This window comes from Anolis carolinensis, chromosome 2, assembly GCF_035594765.1.
Source record: "Anolis carolinensis isolate JA03-04 chromosome 2, rAnoCar3.1.pri, whole genome shotgun sequence".
Taxonomy (NCBI): Eukaryota; Metazoa; Chordata; class Lepidosauria; order Squamata; family Dactyloidae; genus Anolis; species Anolis carolinensis.
In genome coordinates, this window is record NC_085842.1 from 262,172,729 (window position 1) to 262,190,828 (window position 18,100).

Sequence of the window (18,100 nt, forward strand, 5' to 3'; positions counted from 1 at the left end):
TGGATACTACTGAACCTGGGGTTTCTGCAGGAGCTGATCCCACTTGGGATGCTTGGAGAAGGGAGGATGGTTCTTTAAGTGTTCATGGGGCTAAGTGTGGGCAGGATGATTGGGACTCTGATGAATTGCTAGGTACTCCGGATCCACAAGCTCTAGCTGTGTGGAGTTCGGACTCTGAGTAGATTTGGGACACCTGGTGTTTGGGTGTGAGTGTTTGGTCACCCAGGAGGAAGGGGAATAAAATGGGAATGTTTGGCCACTGCACTTTGCGTGTGGCAAGGTGTTGCTGAGGCGCCATTGGGATCTCTGTGTTTCCGTGAAGACTGGACTTGGACTGTGATTCGGATGTAAGTTATCTGGGACTGCTCTGCAGCAGAGGGATGGAACTGTGTTGGTTTCCCTGGACTGCATTCTGATTACTATTTCTAGCTGCTGATACCATCTGGCTTGGCTCTCGCTGTGTCTTATCGCGGACCTGGTTTGGATGACTGCACCCTCTTCGGACTTTGGATTGAATTTGACCTGGCTTCTGTCTACGCCCTCTGACTGACGACTACTCCCGGCTTCTGACTACTGGTTTGCCTTTCAGAATTTGCTGCTGCCTCTTGACCTGACCTTGGATTCTCCTGACAACGGCTATTCATCATCCCTTTGAAGCTTTCGGCTTTATCTGCACCGTGGAAGCAGTTTACTGCTCTTCTAGTTTGTTTGTTTTCAAGCCAGTTTGCTGTTTTTCTTTTGGGAACTGTCCCTTTAAATCCACAGAGCCGGCTGTCTGTTTTCAGAAACGGTTTGAAGCCAAAAGAGGCTTTTGCACTTTCAGTTATACTCTGCAGCTTCTGGAAGGTTTCAAGCCTTTGTTTATTTTGCATATTTTCTTGAGGTCAACTCTATTTGTTCTCCAAAGCTGAATTGAAGCGTCTTTTAGTTTTTATTGAATGCCAGCATGGGAAAATAGCGTGGCTTGTTTTTGAGTTATTTTTGTCCAAACTACTCTTGAAACACTGATAAGTGAAGTGTTTCAAGGATACTTTCTGTGTTTATGTTATTTTTGGTTTATCTTCGGAATAAACTCTGTTTTGTTTGTTAACTGGCATCTGACTCTTGACAACCCAGTTCAAAGCAGATAATCTTGATTCAGAAACTGAATCATATGGCAGTGTAGATGGGGCCTATGATTCTGTTAGTGTTGTGAAAGCATTTAAATGAGGTGATGAAAATGATGGTGTGGCTAAATTCAGAAAAATGGGGGGGGGGGCTTAGAAATCAAGAAGGAACAATTTATTCGTATTTACCCGAGTCTAATGCACCATATAATCTAATGCTCACCTCAATTTTTAAAACCCTGAAACCAAACAAGTGTTTGCTGGCGAATTTAATGCACAGCAGCACTTTTTGAAATATTCCCATTACAGTTGCTGCCTGCTTAGAATTCCTTCTTTAAAAACAATTGTTTTAGAACACCAAAGCTTCCATCAATGGAAAATAAACCTTGGGGTGCATCTATGCTGAAAAATAAATCCAATTTAACTGCCTCGGTTCAATGCTATGGGGTCATTTGGGCTCTAGTTTGACAAGGCTTTGAGTCTTCTCTGCAAAAAAAGTGCCGATGCCTCATCAAACTACTAATCCCAGGATTACATAGCATTGAGCTATGACAATGAAATTACAGATGACATCCCTCAAATAGAAGCTCCAGCTGCTCCTGAAGCAGCTTCCCCTATTGCTTTGGTTCAGTCCTAAGATGATCTTATTACTCACATCTAATGCTCACCCTGATTTTGCCAAGGTAATTTAGCCAAAAAAGGTGAGTGTTAGATTCAAGTAAATACAGTAGTATACATCTATGCTAGGGTTAGTCTAGTTGAGCAATATAACATTATCTGGCCAACTCTGAACATGATGCATGAGTAGAAACATGGATGGTTAAGAGATTGTACCAGTGAACCATTAGGGGCAATAGACAAAATAGAGACAAGAGGGAATTATTGAGACAATAGGCAAAACCAATTTGCCTGCTGGAGACAAAAGGCAAAACAGATTCTCTGAAGAGAGAAGCCGACGTGAGCTATTAGAAAATGTACAGAGAGATTGTTGCTCTCGTTCAGTTCAGCCGTTGCCTGCCAGTGTTGCCAACGGTGATATGACAAAAGAGTGGAGTTGTTGGGGAGAAACAAGCAATTTTTCATTTGCCAAGCTTTAACACACGCTCTTCCCCTCCCTCCGATCTTCCTAGTAATAGCAGCAGTTTATCGGCAATCAGCTGCTACAAGGACAAGCACCCTGGATGTCTTTGTCCCATGCCATCACAACACACACGAATCAACAAGTTCAATTATTCCAACATGAAAAGCTTCAGCTCTTCCACGTTTGCCTTGAAGCCATAGGAGCTTTCAGAGAAAGACGGAGGCAACCCGTTTCAATGAGAGATACAGAAGTGAAAAAAGTGGTGTTGGTGAATGATATTTTACAGCTTGCATTTATTGTGTTGGTTGAGTTACACATTTTGCTATTCATAGAATCTTAAACATTTATAATGTTCATATGCACATGCTGAGAAAGATTAATCAGATCTCACCTGGAAGACTGTGTCCAATTCTGGGCACCACAATTTCAGAGATATTGACAAGCTGGAAGGTGTCCAGAGGACGGTAACTAAAATGATCAGAGGTCTGGAGACCAGGCCCTATGAGCTGGGTATGTTTAGCCTGGAGAAGAGGAGGCCAGGAGGAGACATGATAGTTATTTATAAATATGTGAAAGCATGTCACAAGGAAGAGAGAGCAGGCTTGTTTTCTGCTGTCCTAGAAACTAGGACTTAGAGCAATGGGTCCGAATTACAGGAAATTTGGAAAAACCTACAGTATGAGCTGTTCAGCAGTGGAACTCTCTGCCTCTGAGTGTGGTAGAGGGTCCTTCCTTGGAGGATTTTTTTAAAAAAAGGCTGGATGACCATCTGTAAGGGATGTTTTGATTGTGCTTTTCCTGCAAGGGAGGGGGTTTGACTAGATGGCCCATGTGGTCTCTTCTAACTCTATGATTCTATGAATAGAGATTGCACATCAAATGATAATCTGCAGTTTTGATGATTCGAATCAGCATCATAACAGTATTTAAGCTGTTTTGTGCAATATACTGAATGTCAGTTTTGGCCCACACTGATTGCACAGCCCCCCCAAAAAAGGTTCTTGGGTATCTTGGTTTTTAGGCCTGATCCTGGGATTATTTGGGGGGGGGGGGGGTGCTGATTCAGAAAATTGCATCAGCTCTAGTTTCTCTGATATGGTTATCATGATTTAATATCTGCCCCATCCCTGTTGATGGGAGAAAGAACTCTTGTCTGTTTGAGGCAAGTGTGAATGTTGCAATTAATCACCTTGATTAGCACTGAATAGCCTTGCAGCTCTAATGCGTGGCAATCAGGAGAGAATGCTTCTGGAACATGGCCATACAGCCGAGAAAACTCACAGCAACCCAGTGATTCTGGCCATGAAAACATTCAACAACACAGTGTCTCTCTTGTTTCTCTGCCTCTATTCTTAACTAGCTTCGTGTATGTAACTATATGCACAGCGGGTTGCTATGAGTTTTCCAGCCTGTGTGGCCATGTTCCAGAAGCATTCTCTCCTGACGTTTCACCCACATCTATGGCAGGCATCTTCAGAGGTTGTGAGGTCTGTTGGAAACTATATCTGTGGAAGGTCCAGAGTGGAAGAAAAAACTCTTTTCTGTTGGAGGCAGGTGTGAATGTTGCAATTGGCCACCTTGGTTAGCACTGAATGGCCTTTCAGCTTCAAAGCCTGGCTACTTCCTGCCTGGGGGATCCTTTGTTAGGAGGTGTTAGCTGGTCCTGATTGCTTCATGTCTGGGATTCCCGTTTTCAGAGTGTTGTTCTTTATTTACTGTCCTGAAACTCTAAAATCTCTAAAATCTAAAAACTCTAAAATCAGGACAACAAATAAAGAACATCACTCTGAAAACAGGGGAGCTTTTTCTCCCACCCTGGACATTCCACAGATATATAAACCACACTTGATTAGTTTCCTCACAACCTCTGAGGATGCTTGCCATAGATGTGGGCGAAACGTCAGGAGACAATGCTTCTGAAACATAGCCATACAGCCTGGAAAACTCACAGCAACCCAGTGATTCCGGCCATAAAAGCCTTCGACAACACAATGCTAAAGACATTGTAAAACTGCAGATCCCAGGATTCCATACTATTCCATACTTCAAGGCCTGGCTGTTTCCTGCCTGGGGGAAATCCTTTGTTGGGAGGTGTAAACTGGCCCTGATTGTTTCTTGACAACAAGAAACAAGACAGGGGAATTCCAGAGAGGGAACAATCAGGCCTTGAAGCTGCCAGGCTTTCCAATGCTAATCAAGGTGATTAATTGCAACATTCACACTTGCCTCGAACAGACAAGAGTTCTTTCTCCCACCCTGGACATTTGTTGTTGTTGTTGTTTATTCGTTCAGTCGCTTCCGACCCTTCGTGACCCCTTGCCTAGGCCATGAAAGCCTTCGACAACAGTGTGTCTCTTGCGTCTCTTCTTGTATGCATGTAACTATGGAATCATTTCCTCCTTCTATCCGACAGGTGGCGCTGCCACATGCCCAGTCCATACCTCCAGCCGCAACGTGGGAACGAAGAAAGGATTGAATAACCGGAAGTGACGGCACCACTTAAATGCGCCGCTCTTTCCCCACCGGTGTCGGTCTTTGTGCTCTGCTATCTTCCGGGGAGTCTGACGCCGATGGGTTGCTAGGCGGCGGCTGGAGTTGAATGTGAGGCGCGAAAGGAGCCCGGAGCAGCGGGAAGGTGGAGCAGGGCCTCCTCCTCGGGCGGGGAGAGAGACTGGGCAGGCGGCCTCCCTTCGGCCACCGGAGAGTCCAGCGGCCTTCTGTGCGAGCAGGCCCTGCGGGGAAGATGGGCGCCAAGGCCGACCCGCTGCTGGTTGTGGTTTCTGTCCTGGAAGGTAAAGCGGAGAGAATGTCCAGCTCTCTTCTCCACCCCCACCCCCTTTCTCTCCGTTGATGAAGAATCCTTTTAATCCATGGTAGTTGAAGTGGTGTCAAACGACACTAATGTTGCAGTGTAGACCAGGCATGGGCAAACTTGGCCCCTCCGGGTGTTTTGGACTTCAACTCCCACCATTCCTTTCCCCCCGCAGCCGCTTAAGCGGAAAAGGAACAGCCTGAGGCTGTTAGGAATGCTGAGAGTTGAAGTCCAAACACCCGGAGGGCACCAAGTTTGCCCATGCCTGTTGTAAATGTTTTCCTAGAAACTGGAATCCTGGGAATCTGTTCGCCAATGTTTTTAATTTTTGCAGTCTAGGATTTTCCCAGTTCTCTAGGCTATTCTGCTGACCTTATCAGATCTAAGCAATGTTTTTCATCTGGAAAGGGATGTTATCATTGCCCCCTCAAATGAAACTCCAGTTGATTTCAGTGGGGCATGCTTCTGTACGAGCAGACCTACAGGTGCATCTAAAAACGAATGAATGAAAACATAATAATAATAAACATTATTTATATCCCACCCCCTCTCCCTGAAGGGATTCGGGGTGGCCTCCAACAAAACAAATGAATACAATAAATGATACAACACAGACAATAATCACGTACCTGTTAATTAAAAAAACCAAAATAGCACAATATGTTGTCGAAGGCTTTCATGGCCAGTTATCACTGCATTGCTATGAGTTTTTCGGGCTGTATGGCCATGTTCCAGAAGCATTCTCTCCTGACGTTTTGCCCACAACCTCTGAGGCTGCCTGCCATAGTTGTGGGCAAAACGTCAGGAGAGAATGCTTCTGGAACATGGTCATACAGCCCGGAAAATGCAAAACAACCCAGTGATTCTGGCCATTAATGCCTTTGGAAACACACTGTGCAAGTGGGGTTTATATATTTGTGGAATGTTCAGGGTGGGAGAAAGAACTCTTGTCTGTTGGAGGCTGGTGTGAATGTTTCAATTGGTCACCTTGATTAGCATTGAATAGAATAGCCTTTCAGTTTCAAGGTCTGGCTGTTTACTGCCTGGGGGAATCCTTTGTTGGGAGGTTTTAGCTGGCCCTGATTGATTCATGTCTGGAATTCAGAACAGAGAAATGCTAATCACTGAAAGGCTGTTCAGTGCTAATCAAGGTGGCCAATTGAAACATTCACACCTGCCTCAAACCAACAAGAGTTGTTTCTCCCACCCTGAACATTCCAAAGATATATAAACCCCACTTCCATAGTTTCCAACGGACCTCACAACCTCTGAGGTTGCCTGCCACAGATACAGGTAAAACGTCCAGAGAAACTGCTTCTGGAACAGGACCATACAGGCCAGAAAACTCATAGTGACCCAGTGATTCCGGCCATGAAAGCCTTCAACAACACATTGTTATTGCTATTTCCGTATTCCACTTCATCTTATCCATTTGTGGAAAGTATATCAGATATCCTCCTATCCATATGCCTGTGCGCATAGGAAGGTCTTCAGTCATTTTTTTTGACAGTATTGAGGGAACCATTTTAATCTTCTGTCCCTAGGGAGGAAGTTCCAGAGACCGGGAAGGGGTGGGGGGGAGGGGAGCCGTGCTTGAGATGAGGATGGGACCGAGAGCAGGGCCCCATCTGCCGACCACAGCGTCTCTGTAAACGGAGATGCGATTGACCAGATAATCTGGACCCGAATCTACACTGTAGAATTAACACAGTTTGACACCCCTTTAACTGCCAAGGCTCAATGCTATGGGATCACGGGACTGTAGTTTTACAATGTCTTTAGCCTTCGTTGCCAAAGAGTGGCAGTGTTTCACCAAACTACAGCTCCCATGAACCCATAGCACTGGTCCATGTCATTTAAATTGTTATCTAACTAGTTCTACATTATAGATGTACTGTCTCTGCATATTGCCTACAATTCAGTGATTCCTGAACTTTAGTCTTCTGGTTCTTTGGACTCCCAAAAGCCTCAGCTGCCATGGCCAATTACAAGGATTATTGGAGCTGGAGTCCAAAATGCATGGAAAACTAGAGTTAGGAAGACGCCAGTTACTTTTTTCACAGGCCTGAAAAACAGAGTTATAAAACCTTTTTTAAAATGCTGATCTTTTAGGGCTTTGGCATTTAAAATCCAAAATAACTCCAGATTTGCTTCATTAGGAACAGGCCATCCCTGTTTTCTATTTATAATATATGGCATTTCTCTAGGGAATAAGGAGTAAACAGTACAAAAAGACTGCATTTTTCTAATAGATTTCAAAAGACTTATTTACTGATAAGAAACACAAAAACCTGTTTGAAAGCACTAAATAAAATTGTGCTAAAATATCAGCACTGGCACTTAAAATAGCTGAATTGATTATGGATGTCGGCTTTGTGAAAGAACTACATGTGTTTTTATTGTGTTTGTAGAATCCAGCACCTCAAAATACATTATAAATAGCTACATTATTTAAAAGGTTGTTTTCATTGCAAGCCTGTGAATCCTTTGCCATGGTAACAGCTTGCTGGGAATAATAGAAATAAGCAATGTGATTTTTTTTTTCATTGAGGTATCTTTGGGAGTGTTGACATGCTTTTCAGTGAGAATTATTGCTCTCTCGAGCAGCCGAAGGGAGAGAGAGAGCCCAAGAGAAGAGGGGGGGGAGGAGGACTCTTCTCTCCCTTGGCAGGAAGGGAGCTCTAGAGAAGAGCTTTTCTCTCCCTCAGCAGGGAGTTTGAGAGAAGAGGGCGAGGGAAGAGAGATTTTCTCTCCCTCTTCCTCCGGCTGCCCCAGGAAGATGCGAAGGAGGAGCAGGCGGAGGGGGAGACAGACGCCGTGTCAGAGGCAGCCATGCGCATGGCGGCTCCAGGCCCTTTTCCACACTGAGCCTGCCTCGCTGCCCACCCCTAGGAATAGCTGGTGGGAGCCTTTGAGCTCCTCAAAGGTAAACAAGGAAGGGGGGGGGGGGGGAGAAATTTTCCATTAAAGCTTCCTTCTGAGCCTGCCGCCCTCCAGGCACCTTCCTGCGGCCTCAGTTTCAAAGTTTCTCAAATGGCGCCTCTCAAGTTTGGCCTTCCCCTCTCCACCCTCCTCCGTGCATGGGGTGCAAAAGTCCCTTCCCTCCTTGCCACGCCCCCCTGGAGTGCGTCAGATAATACGGTGTGTCAGATAAACTGAAGTCGGATAACCAGAACTCTACTGTACTTAAGATGTACAATTCAGCATAAGAGAGTAAGTGAAAGATGTAACTATGTATGGAAAACTGTATGTTCTATTCGTTTCAGGTCATTGGAGCATTTGAGGAGTAGGGTTACTAACCCACAAAGAAATGGCATTACAGCTGTTAACACTGTAATTGAGATGTTTTGGTAATCTAATACTGAATTGGTATAGCAGAAGTTTCTTTTCCCAGCACAGAACAGCACAAGAGAAAGTGATTTTAGCATTTTTACTGGTGGATACAGTAATCCATACAGATAGTTCTTAGTTTAGGAGACTTGAAATTTGATACACTCAAAAATAGAATCCAGAGATAGAACTAAGCATCAGGAATCCATGTTTTCATTGTCTAGGACATCTTGGACTTGCTGAAAGGCTCCAAGCTTCATGCGTAGTCCTTATACGCATGTAAGTGTGATTTATTGTTATAATTGTATTATTTTACTTTGTTTAATAATGTGTATTATGTTGTTATGTAATGTTTGTGTTTGCTTTTATGACTGTAAACCGCCCTGCGTCCCATCCGGGAGATAGGGCGGTATATAAATAAAGTATTATTATTATTATTACTATTATTATTATTATTATATCAGTGGGTGGTTTTCACAGATCTTTCCCCTAGAATGTTATGATATTCATTAAAAGGTAGCTTTAGAGAATTTTGCTTGCTTGGCAGTCTAGTTCTGAACTTAATGGGGAAATGTAGTTATGGTTGAAGCCTTAAAGTACACAGCATTTGCCTATGCTAATGTATCCAGCAGAAAAGATCTGTATTGTATTCACATTCCTGGTTGCATTTTGATCTTTTCTTTCTAGTTGATATTTCCACAAACATCAAAATAAACATCTTTTGTTTTCTCATAAATAATTTTTGAATAAGGTGAAGGTAAGTCCAGTCGTGTATGACTCTGGGGGTTGGTGCTCATCTCCATTTCTAAGCCGAAGAGCCGGCGTTGTCCGTATACGCCTCCAAGGTCATGTGGCCAGCATGACTGCACGGAGCGCCGTTACCTTCCTGCAGAAGCAGTACCTATTGATCTACTCACATTTGCATGTTTTCAAACTGCTAGGTTGGCAGAAGCTGGGGCTAACAGCAGGCACTCATTCTGCTCCCCGGGTTCGAACCTGTGACCTTTTGGTCTGTAAGTTCAGCAGCTCAGCGCTTTAACACGTTTTAACTTGATGCTGTCTAGGTATTTGCAAAAACTTGCAAGCTTTCTTGTTATGCTTTATTACTAAATTGTTATTTCATATGAGAACTTCTGAGTGCATGTATTTTTCTTCTTTTCTAGGACGTTATTTTCCCAAACGTCCCAAACATATGGTGGTGGTGGAGGCAAAATTTGATGGTGAACTTTTAGCTACGGATCCCGTAGAACATACTGATCAACCTGAATTTGCAACAGAATTAGCTTGGGAACTTGACAGGAAAGCACTTCACCAACACAGGTTAGTTTCTCATTGGTTTTGTTGCACCCCAAGGCAGCGCGAGCACTTGAAAACCAGGCAGGAGCCAATATAACACACAAGCTGTTTATTGAAGCAGAGTAAATATATAGGTCTATGCACATTTAAGGTGGAAAATCAAAGTAAGAAATAGTCCATAATATATAGTCTATTGCAATTCAGAAAGAGTTCATCAATGCCCAATTTGCAATCCACAAGTGAAGCTCGATAGCTTCCCGTAGATATCAAAATTTGTCCATGAAACAATAGTGGAAAACAAGCACTGCAAATCCGCTTGAAAAGTCCTGTAGCAAAGTCAAGGTAAATAACGTGAAGTCAATCTCGATTCAGGAACAAGGAAGTCACGGTAAGAAGGCAAGGTCTACTCGGGAGTCGCGGCTCTCCTGGAACTGGAAACTTGGCACGGATTCAGAAGACAAGGCAAGGAGCTGGAAACTGGAACCTCTTCCGAGGAAAGGCAAAGTTGACACTGCAATGAAAATACAGTGCAGAGTACTTTTAACAGAATCCCAAGTCTGTAAGAATTAGGGAGTACACTCCTCTTGATGTTCCTCCAGCAACAGCAAGGGTGTCCCTCTGGGCAGCTAAACCTGGCAATTCTAACTGGATGGCCCCCCATGAGGGTCTTCCTCCAGGGGCAAACCAAGAATGGGCAATTTGGAAGTCCCTAAACAGACTGAGAAGTGGAGTGGGCAGATCAAAAGACAATCTGGCAAGATGGCACTACCTGGAGGAATCCTCCACCTTGTGTGACTGTGGAGCAGAACAAACAACTCCGCATATGTATGCTTGCCCACAATGCCCTGCCTCATGTACAGAGGAGGAGTTGTTTAAAGCTACGGACAATGCGGTTGCTGTTGCCAGCTTTTGGTCCAAAACTATTTAGTTGCTTGTGATTTCCTTTTTCCCCCCCCCCATCATTTTGAAATGTATTTGTCGTACAATGCTTTTGACACGAAAAAAAAAAAGGAGTACAGGGCCCACAAAAGTTCTCATGGGAAAACTAATCATTATCTAGTTTGAGAGCGAGTCTTTGACTTCTTCTCAGTCCTTGTTTTTTACTTCTATCATGGGTAACAAACTCTCAGATTAAAACTTCCATTCTCCCCCCAAGTCTGTACCATCTGGTGTGGTTAACGCTGGAGAGAATTCGGAATGTTTGCCAATTAGCGTATCCGGCACCTGCAAGACCATGGGGCCTGAATTCTGAGCAGGAATGTCTTCGAATTCTGTCTCCTCATCTGTTTTTGACTCCCAACTCTTGATGAAACCTGGGCCATGATGGCTGAGCCACAACAGTTTTCTAAATTATGTGATTTTATTTGCTTCCTTTGTGTTTGTTGGGTTTTGCTTATATAATTTCCCCAAGGTTCTGCTAAAAAATTTTAAATCACCTTTTATGCTTCCATTTGATACAGCTTTGGAAACAAAGGTACAGATTGCTTTCTTAAGTAGAAATTTATGTTGCCCCATATTTTGACATGCCCAAAAATGAATTCTTCGCCAGCTTTCTCTGTATAGCAGTGGTTCTCAACCTGTGGGTCCCCAGATGTTTTGGCTTTCAACTCCCAAAAATCCTAACAGCTGGTAAACTGGCAGTAATTTCTAGGAGTTGTAGGCCAAAACACCTGGGGATCCACAGGTTGAGAACCACTGCTGTATAGGGTTTATAAAAGACACATGAAAGCACAACAACATGGTAGCATCAGACATTCTGCCAAGAACATATATTTTAAGATGGCATACTAGCCCTTCATGGAACTAGTAACTTTCAGAAGAAGCTTTCTACACATAGAAAAAGCTATCTTTTCCAGAGAACTCTTCACATGAGGGCACAATTGAAATGCTCCTTCACATGAGGGGAACAGTGAGAAGCAGGGCAGGGTAAATGTTCTTTCTCCTACTCATGTGTTAATCTCATCATGCCTGGATTGAGGTGATATTCCATTGTCATCAAGCACCTTGAGCCCATTTACTAGATTAGAAACTTTCATGCATATGTTTATTGTTAATTGATAAAGTTTCATAATTCATGCAAGGGAATTGGTGCTACTTGTTTGTTTTGTTTTGGGTGCTACTCGTTTTAATAATATAAAACTGTCGTATTTAAAATCCACTCCATGTCCAAAGCTTACTTTGCTTTTTAAAATTTTTATATACAAGGTGGTATGCACAGTATTAATCCTTGTTCTTCCTGGATTGTACTTTTATTTTCTTGCAGATTACAACGAACGCCTATTAAACTGCAGTGTTTTGCTGTGGATTCTTCAACTGCAGCCAAAGACAGTATAGGTTATGTTATACTTGATTTAAGAACTGCTCAAGAGAAGAAGCAGGTATTGTTAAAGGTATCATATTGAAAATATGATATCATATTAAACATATGATTGAAAATATGATCCCTATTAAATGTCCCACATTAAATTTCTTTGATTCAGATAATATATTGAATATATATTTCTAGACTTAATTTTTCACTGTAGTGATCAACTGCTATTTGGGTGATACTGTTTGACTAATAAAATTCGGACTGGCAACTTGTGGCTCTGTAGATCAGGACTTCTTAAATTTTTTCCACTCATGACCCCTTTTCACCTAAGAAATTTTTACACGACCCCAAGTACGTAAGTAGATAAAATAGGTATAAAATTAAACATTTACTGATAATAAATCAGCATTTGCAAGGCTTGCTAAACTGTCTGAGATTTTTTTTTTATATATATATATATATATATATATATATATATATATATATATATTATATATATATATATATATATATATATATTAGTGGAGTGCACCTGAAGCATTTTCTACAGAGTCCATTGTGAACACTGCATGTTGATGCTTAACAGTCTTGTGTGAATGGGTGACATTCAGAAACCTTTTACTGTTGCCACATTTGTTGTGACTCCAATACTGAGCTAGGGGGACATCATTTGGGGTTGGCACCCACAGCTTTAAGAAGCAGTGCTCTAGATAATGTTGGTCTGTAATTCCCAACATTTATCACGTTGGGCTGTTTTGATAGGAGTTAGAGTCTAGCAATATTTGGATATTCATGTAGTCCCAGTGCTTTACTAAATATTGAGCCCCTTTTGTATCAACATGGCATATCAGAGAGAAGGCCAGGCCAAAACATTATTAGCCTGTTTTCTGTGTGGACTGTTTTTTGCTACTGTTAAAGGAATTGATGATTTTCTTATTGTTTTCTTAATAGGGTAAATGTAATATAGCAATTATTAAGAATACATACAATATGTGTTTTATTTTATGGACCCAAAGGAAAACCTTAAAGTCTACTATTATAAGTCATTAATAGCCAATGAGAAGCAAGTTGCACTAAGAAATTATTTTTAATTGTTTATTTTAGTGATGATGTAATATGACCAATAAGAATTATTTATCTTAATTTAAATCCAAGATCTATGAAAATGTTTGATAACTATTGGATGTTAACCATTTAATGTGTATATTTCCCCAACTTTTTGTTTGAAATGGAATCCTGCAGCCGCCAAAATGGTACCCTCTACTCAGCAATAAATATACAAAATTTAAATCTGAACTACAATTAAGTCTAATGTTAGAAACTGATACCAAAGCACCTGTGGATGGTTTTAAAGCTAAGGAAGCACCCCCTAGAGATGTAACAGGTTAGTAAAATAATTAAATGTTTAACAAATACTATTGTGTTCTTGACAGTTTCAGAGATAGTTGTTTATATAAAATCTGAAGAGCCTATAGCACTGATGCTGAACCTTTAGAGACTGAGTGCCCAAGCTAGGGAGTGGGAAAAGCTCAGGGTTTGCCACCACTGGCCTAATGTATTCTGAAAATTATTGGTGAACTATGGCAGAATTATTTTTATTATTGGCAGGTTTTCAAATTTTTTTGTCTGCTAAAAAAAATCCAAACTTATCAGTTCAGAAATTGAATGCGGAGGTTAAGCATCTGTCTAGAAACACACTTCCTAATTATAGGAAGGACTACAATACAGACATGGTAGAGCACACTTCCTAATTTAGCCAGGCCCTATTGTGGTCCTGACTAAAGTTGCAAGCACTTGCCAGTTAATCCTAGGTCCTATAAGTCTGAGATCTGTTCTCTCTGGCCCTGAAATAATTGATTTCTCACTTTCATAATAAATTTGGTCATTTTAGGATGTCATGTTTTCTCATTTTTAAGTCAAATAGGTTTTTTTTATAAAGGTGTTAATTCTATACAGGGTGGTAAACTGCTTTGTTTATGTAGTTATTACAATGCTTCCTGAAGATCAATAAAGTTTCATATAGTGACATTAGGTACTTAAATTGAGAGCATGCCAGGATTTTCATTCCCTGCTTCCCACATCTTGTAATGCTAAATATTGGAATGATTTACAAGGACTGGATACATTGGAGTCTGTTCATTATGTGTGAAAATGTTTTGAACTTCAAGTGCAGTTGTTTTTAAAAACAGATATTGCTTATAAGATTTGGAACATCTAGATTTTGTATTCATGCCTATTCAGCCTTTCTATTCTGTCCCTTTCCTTTCCCTTTTCTTATTTCCCCTGTTTATGTGTAATAATATTCCTTGCTTTAAAAATAAAATAATGTTCAGTCCTTGCTACTGAAATAAAGCCTAGGAAAAATTATCACATACAAGTAGTGTGATAGTTAAGCTTATGTTTTCATCTTTCACCTTTATTTTCCAATTGATTTTCTATCTTGAAGTTTATTTACATTCTTTGGTCAAGATTAGTAAAGTTCAGCCTCAGTGGAGTGTTGCAAATGGTGAGTTTTACCTTCAACTCTATGTTTCATTCTCCTACCATTCCTTACTAGTTATGTTTGGCTAATAGGTCAAAATAACAGAATAATGTTTAGCTATACAATTTCTTCAGATAATTTTTAATATATAATATAATAGCTCCATTGTTAAAAGAGCTATTGGATCATTTACATACTTGGTGTTAGCACATACTACATTTTTAATTATTTTATATTTTTAAAGTACCTCTGAAACTTCCGGGATTGGATCCCAAAAATCTTATAGCAGTGCTGAATGAGGAAGAAGGATATCATCAAATTGGACCAGCAGAATATTGCAGAGACTGCTTCATTTTGTCTGTTACTATTGCATTTGCCACACGGTTAGAACAGGTAACAATACTGATTGACCTTCTCAATATAGCTGCTTGTTTTCACCTCTAGATCTGAATTCTGGTAGTGCTAGACATGGGAATTCCTGAAAATGACGAATATGTTAATGTTAGTCATTATGTTTGTCTGTGTGTAGGTATAGGTGTAGGGTCTTTTATATAGTAGCCTTCCAATTTGGAATTCCCTCTCTCTAGAAGCCCAGCTAGTAATAACATCAAAATTACTGAGTTTTAGTAAAGCCTCTTGACCAAACTGATATCCTGGCTGTATGTGTTTTATGATACAAGATTGTTTTAAATTGTCTGTTTTTAAACTGAGAAACAGTTGAGAAACAGTTGTAATTATTTATTTTATAAAGTTGATTTTATTGTAAGCTTCCCTGAGATCTTTGAATAAAGACAGCATATAAATATTTTAATAAATAGTTACATATGTACATCATGATACTGTTACCCATTATATTGAAGTTCTGTTTTTCTAATGTCTGGCTGTTGTTGGTCTTAAAAATAGAACATGTTGAATGCGATTTCCTGCTTCTTGGCAGGGGGTTGGACTGGATGGCCCATGAGGTCTCTTCCAACTCTACTATTCTATGATTCTATGTCAAAAATTCTCTTCAAACGGCTTTTAAAATGAGCCTTTTTGAAATGTCAAGTGCATGTCACTTTATGCACAAAACACCACAAAGTGTTATTGTTAAAAAGAAAACAAAAACATCTATCTGTACCCTTATTACTACAAAAATATAAGCAGATAAGATTATTGTTTTACTTTCAAGCTTTGGATAGATATTGCAGATTTTAGATACGTAGAAAATGTGATACAGTTGGTTGTGCTTAACCTTTCTGGTTCTGTGTTATTTATTTAATGGCTCCTATTAAAACTGTAAATAGGTCTCAAAAATTATAGTTGTGCTCTCTTAATTGGAGTAACCTTGTTAGATGAGCAAGGTATCTGTGTTCTGATTATGTTGACATTCCCAGACCCCATTGTTATCTATATCATGTGCAAAATATCTAAACAATATTCCATATTACATGTTTCTTTGTGTGAGAAATGCTGCTGAATATATTTGAGGAGCTTTAGTTTGTTCTCTCTCTCTCTCTCTCTGTTTATAATAGCTAATTCCAACTACAATGAAACTTCCAGAACGGCAACCTGAATTTTTCTTCTACTACTCACTATTGGGCAATGATGTTACCAATGAACCGTTTACTGACTTGATAAATCCAAACTTTGAGCCAGAGAGAGCATCTGTTAAAATACGCAGCAGCATCGAGGTTTTAAGAGCGTATTTTTTGTCTCATTCAAAGTTGCAGGTGAGCAACAATGAGTCATCTGTCGTTATTCATTTCTAGTTGTTTTTTTCAGTTTGGAGCCATTTATTAAGAAAAGAAAATAATGAAGTCAATAAAAGGATGTTTTGCTGGCAGATATGCTACTATTAGCCAAACTAGGATAGAGCAGTACACCTCTCTTGCATACCAAAATCTGTACTAGAAAAGTTTGGGATCCAGCTTTTGGGCAGCATAATGGGTTGCAGTGGTGGGCAAACACCTAGGCCCCTTTTTGATGTGCTGGTTTTGTGGAAATCTTATAGTTGTATATGCTGTCTGAGGTCTGTAACTCAGTTATTTTAAAGATATTTTTTAAATAGATCCATCTTTGCTGTGGGGATCAGTCTCTCGGAAGCACTGAAGTACTTCTAACTGGCTTGCTGAAGAAAGGAAATGTGGAAATCCATCAACACCCAGTAGCTATTGAAGGCGCATTCGTTCTTTTCCCACCCAATAGAGCTCGGCAGAAACTTCCCCCAGTGCCTTTGGATATGGCACCCACTGTCGGGGTGTCAGTATCTCTGCAGAAAGATAGCAGAGTTTCACAGGTAGAACTCATTCCTGCTGTAGTTTCAGCTTACCTTTTACTGTAGAAGTACATTAGAAGTTTTGTAAATATAAAAATGTTCTTTTAATATTCATTAAAGACTGCATTTTGTTTAGCCTGCGATCCAAGTGGGCGCAAAGGCCGATTCTGAAACTGTGAAAAAGGCATTGTCTCCAACACAAGATCAAGAAAAGAGACCCGAACATAATTTGCATAATACACCAGCCCAGATTCGTCATTCTCCTCCTGTAAAAGAGGATGCAACTGAAAGTGAAGTAGAAAGTCTTCAATATGACAAGAACCCAAAGCCACAGAAGAAAGGTAGGAGTTCAATAGATATTCATTTCCATTGTAAAGTTTTAACTGTTCTCTACTACTAAGATATTCTTGAAATAATATCAAAGGCATATACACATTCATACCCACTAGATAGTGTGATATAAAACTTAGGAGAACATCATGCATACATTCTCTTAACAGAGCAGAAACTAAAGTAATGTCTAAAAGTTTGTTTGTTTTGTTTCCAGTGTTGAATACTCAAATACCAGCTTCCCAGAATCAACACGCCAATACTTCTGAATCTACCTCAGCACCAAAAATTGCTGTTCCAGCAGCCGCCCATCATTTCTGCTTCTCGCTAGACCTTAGAACTATTCATAATCTAGATGCTGGGTTTCCAGTCAATTGCATGTTAAGGTACAGTATGTTTTAGATCAGTGGTTCTCAACCTGTGGGTCCCCAGATGTTTTGGCCTTCAACTCCCAGAAATCCTAACAGCTGGTAAACTGGCTGGGATTTCAGGGAGTTGTAGGCCAAAACACCTGGGGACCCACAGGTTGAGAACCACTGATTTAGATGATCCTTCAAATAGTCTTCACTTGGTGATAAAAAAATACAGTTCACCTGTTTCTAATGACATACTCTTCGGATGGCACCTTGTTCTTCTGGTGCAGCATGTTTATGTAATAATACTCAAAGGTAATTGCTGTCTCTTAAACATTTTGAGATTCAGTTTATATCTCTTATATCCTCTTATATATTTCTGGTGGTTGATATTGTGATCGGTGGGTTCGATGGATTTCTGAACTTTTTCAGAGAAAAAACAGCAAAACGGCTAATGAGATTGCCAGAGTGGAGATTTGCTTAGTTGTTAAAGGGAGTTTCTGGCTTCTCATTGGGAACTAGGCTCGAGAATGTGCATAATGTATTTGGGAAAGATAATCTTTCACTGTGTGCACATCTTGTAAATGCCATTAAGGTCTACAAATTTAGAAAATAACTATGAAAATTTAAGGATAACCTGCTTCTAAGTAGAGAACAAGAGCATACTCAACTGTCCCTCCATATTTGTAGTGTTGGAGTTATGCGGATTTGATTATTCACAGATTTGAATAGAAATTGTCTC

The 18,100-nt window shown here is 40.5% G+C and overlaps 1 protein-coding gene across 2 annotated transcripts in view; it reads left to right on the forward strand.

Moving 5' to 3' along the window:
- The first annotated feature begins 4,696 nt into the window (after window positions 1-4,696).
- Window positions 4,697-18,100, forward strand: part of cep120 (centrosomal protein 120) — a 36,932-nt gene continuing 23,528 nt past the window's right edge. Inside the window, exons 1-9 of one of the 2 annotated variants that reach the window (XM_062972143.1) lie at window positions 4,697-4,979; window positions 9,493-9,649; window positions 11,889-12,015; window positions 13,179-13,320; window positions 14,663-14,811; window positions 15,933-16,130; window positions 16,469-16,696; window positions 16,812-17,016; window positions 17,223-17,391. In XM_062972143.1, coding sequence (XP_062828213.1) covers window positions 4,931-4,979; window positions 9,493-9,649; window positions 11,889-12,015; window positions 13,179-13,320; window positions 14,663-14,811; window positions 15,933-16,130; window positions 16,469-16,696; window positions 16,812-17,016; window positions 17,223-17,391 — 1,424 coding nt within the window. In that variant the 5' untranslated portion in view covers window positions 4,697-4,930. The remainder of the gene's footprint in view (window positions 4,980-9,492; window positions 9,650-11,888; window positions 12,016-13,178; window positions 13,321-14,662; window positions 14,812-15,932; window positions 16,131-16,468; window positions 16,697-16,811; window positions 17,017-17,222; window positions 17,392-18,100) is intronic. The other variant, XM_062972144.1, reaches the window with a different exon arrangement.